At 43.5% G+C, this 3,088-nt stretch overlaps 1 protein-coding gene across 2 annotated transcripts in view; it reads left to right on the top strand.

Annotated features, from left to right (window-relative positions):
- Positions 1 to 2,861, top strand: part of LOC308362454 (uncharacterized protein) — a 30,480-nt gene extending 27,619 nt beyond the window's left edge. The window contains exon 4 of one of the 2 annotated variants that reach the window (XM_080835109.1): positions 1,006 to 2,861. In XM_080835109.1, the coding sequence (XP_080691235.1) occupies positions 1,006 to 1,009 (4 nt within the window). In that variant the 3' untranslated portion in view covers positions 1,010 to 2,861. Of the gene's footprint in view, positions 1 to 1,000 lie in introns of both variants that reach the window. The other variant, XM_080835108.1, reaches the window with a different exon arrangement.
- Positions 2,862 to 3,088: the final 227 nt, after the last annotated feature.

The following is a 3,088-nucleotide window of genomic DNA, read 5'->3' as shown; positions in this document are numbered from 1 at the left end:
CACATAGCTGAAATGAGGAAGTGATCACAAGTGTGTGTGTGGCCTGGGTTATTTACATACGGGATCACCTGACGTGTGTGGGTGGTTGGAGCTCTGGCTCCCTCTCCTAACGTGTGTTTCTACTTACTCCACCTGGTTCTCCACAGAACAATATAATGGCTTCCTCTTGTGGAAAAGGTTCTAAATGGAATAATATTCTGTCTAGAACCTTTGGATGTTTAACCTTTCTAACTGCTGTGGGCTGGAGTGGGAGAGGGTGTGTTTGTGTGTGTGTGTGTGTGTGTGTGTGTGTGATGGAGATGCCCGTCGCCGTGGGCATCTTGTGGGCATCTTGTGGGCTTACCTGCTTACTGTGTGTCGCCTGCATGGTCTTACCACTGATGCCTCGCCTCAGTCTCCGCCGCCACCGTCTCCAAACAACTAACTACATTGGCAAGGGTGAGCTCTCTCTCTTTCCTTTATTCTCTCTCTCTCTCTCTCTCTCTCTCTCTCTCTCCCTTATTGTCTCTCTCTCTCTCCCTTATTCTCTCTCTTTCTTTCTTTCTTTCTCTCTCCCTCTTTCTTTTTCTTTCCTTTTCTCGCTTTCTTTATTTCTCTCTTTCTTTTTTTCTTTATTTTTCTTTCTTTCTTTCTTTCTTTCTCTCCCTCTCTCTTTCTTTTTCTCTTTCTCTCTTTCTTTTTCTCTCTCTCTCGCCTTTTTATTCTCTCTTATTCTCTCTCTCTATATATTTTTCTCTGAGATTATTTACTCCATCTCTCTTTTATCTTTATGATGTCAAGAAGGTGTCCTCACCAATACAAGATTAAATATAAACTTTAATGCAAAGACTCCATAGTTTTATGAGTCAGTATATTCTTATTGATTATAGTTTGCCTGGCATTGAATATTGATCACTGATTGGCATTGATTATTGATCACTGATTGGCATTGATTATTGATCACTGATTGGCATTGATTATTGATCACTGATTGGCATTTTATCTCTTCTTCTTATCCTAGAGCAGCTGAGGAGTGAGCTTCAGGACCCGAGGCTTCTGTCTGTCCATCCCTCCATCCCTTCATCTCTCCATCCCTTCGTCAGTCCCTCTCTCCATCCCTTCATCTCTCCATCCCTTCGTCAGTCCCCCTCCTGAACCCCTCCATCGCCCCCTGCCCCTCCTCCCTCAACTCTGTTGCCTAGCAGCAGTGGCCCATGTGTTTGTGTATGTGTGCCTTCTGGCGCCCCCTGCTGGGGGTGATGAGTATTGCACGTCTCTCTGGCGCCTCCCAGTGGTGGTGGTGGTGTGGACAGGAAGCTCATGAAGGCCTGCTGTGTTTCTCTGCCTGTGAATAGCAAAGCTTTGCCAAAACGGAACGCCCAAAGATCATAGCCCGTCTGTGTGTGTGTGTGTGTGTGTCTGCGTGTGTGGGTACGTGCGTGACTGGGAGAAAGTGGGAGTACTGGGAGTAAGTGGGTGTACGTGTGGGAGTGAGCGTGCGTCAGGTGTGTGTGTGTCAGTATGAATGACTGATCTGTTCTACATAAACAAACATCTCACTGATAGTTCATGAGGGAAACTGCCATTACCTGTCAAAGTGATTAAAACTGGATCTGGTTGCACAGTTTTTACACACACACACACACACACACACACTCAAACACACACACACTCAAACACACACACACGTACACACACACACACACACACACACATACACACACTCAACGCCTGTTGTAGGCTGGCTGCTATAGGCTGATGTAGGGATAGCAGCTCATAGTTGAGATCTCCCTCATACACACACACACACACACACACACACACACACACACACACACACAGTTAGCTCTCTCTCGCTCTCTTTTTGTTGTGTTTCTTGTGGAACGTTTCATTTTATAATTTCTTTTCCGTGTTAAATGAAGTCATGATTGTAGGCGTAGAGATGACTTAGGCGTCCCTACAGTCAGCCACCATTAGTTTACGCAGTGCTCACTAACTCCTCGTATCTGGCTGTACTCTCATTGGACGAGGGAGCCGTTGGAGGAGATAGATGCTAACTAGATCCAGCTACAGTTAGCAGCTAGAAGATATAGGTGCTAACTAGAGCCAGCTAGAGTTAGCAGCTAGAAGATATAGGTGCTAACTAGAGCCAGCTAGAGTTAGCCACTGGAGGAGATAGATGCTAACTAGATCCAGCTAGAGTTAGCCGCTGGAGGAGAGATAGGTGCTAACTAGATCCAGCTAGAGTTAGCGGCTAGAGGAGATCGGTGGTAACTAGCTTCGCTCTGATCCGGCTAGAGTTAGCAGCTATCTGAGAGAAGGGCACCTTAGGTAGATGTAAGATATAGGAATCAAAGTAGTATTTTACTCTGTGCGCACTCACATTCACACACAGATGAACACACATGCACTCACAGAAACACACACACACACCCCAACACATACATACATATACACACTTACATGTGTACATACACTTGTTCTCGGATTAATGCAGGCTCTCACAATCTAACACACACAAACACACACACACACACACATATGCGCACATTCATGTTTTGACTGTCCTCTCTCTCTAAAAACTGTTTAATGTTGCATCATGTTTCATTGATAGGATGCTGCTCATCCGTTGCTCACTCACTCACACTCACACACACACACACATACGCACACACACACACCTATCTACGCACACACACCTACGCACGCACGCACACACACACACACATACACACACATACACACACACACACCTGCACACACACAACTTCTACAGAGTTTAATGACCTACATGTATGATAATATTATTGTTTGTAGAGTTTGAGTTGAGTGGATATTGGCTTTTTTGGAACCTGTTGGAATTAAAAGCCTAATTGTGTAAACTTGTCTCGACTCTCTCTCTTTGTGTCTTTACAAATATCTACATTTCTTTATAAATATCTACATTTCTTTATAAATATCTACATTTCTTTATAAAAATCTAAGTGTCTTTTTTAAATATCTACATTTCTTTATAAATATCCACATTTCTTTATAAAAATCGAAGTGTCTTTATTAATATCCACATTTCTTTATGAAAATCGAAGTGTCTTTATAAATATCTACATTT

The sequence above is a fragment of the Sprattus sprattus genome (genome assembly GCF_963457725.1).
Source record: "Sprattus sprattus genome assembly, chromosome: 3".
Classification (NCBI taxonomy): Eukaryota; Metazoa; Chordata; class Actinopteri; order Clupeiformes; family Clupeidae; genus Sprattus; species Sprattus sprattus.
The sequence above is the reverse complement of the archived record's forward strand: the minus strand, read 5'-3'. Positions and strand labels throughout refer to the sequence as shown.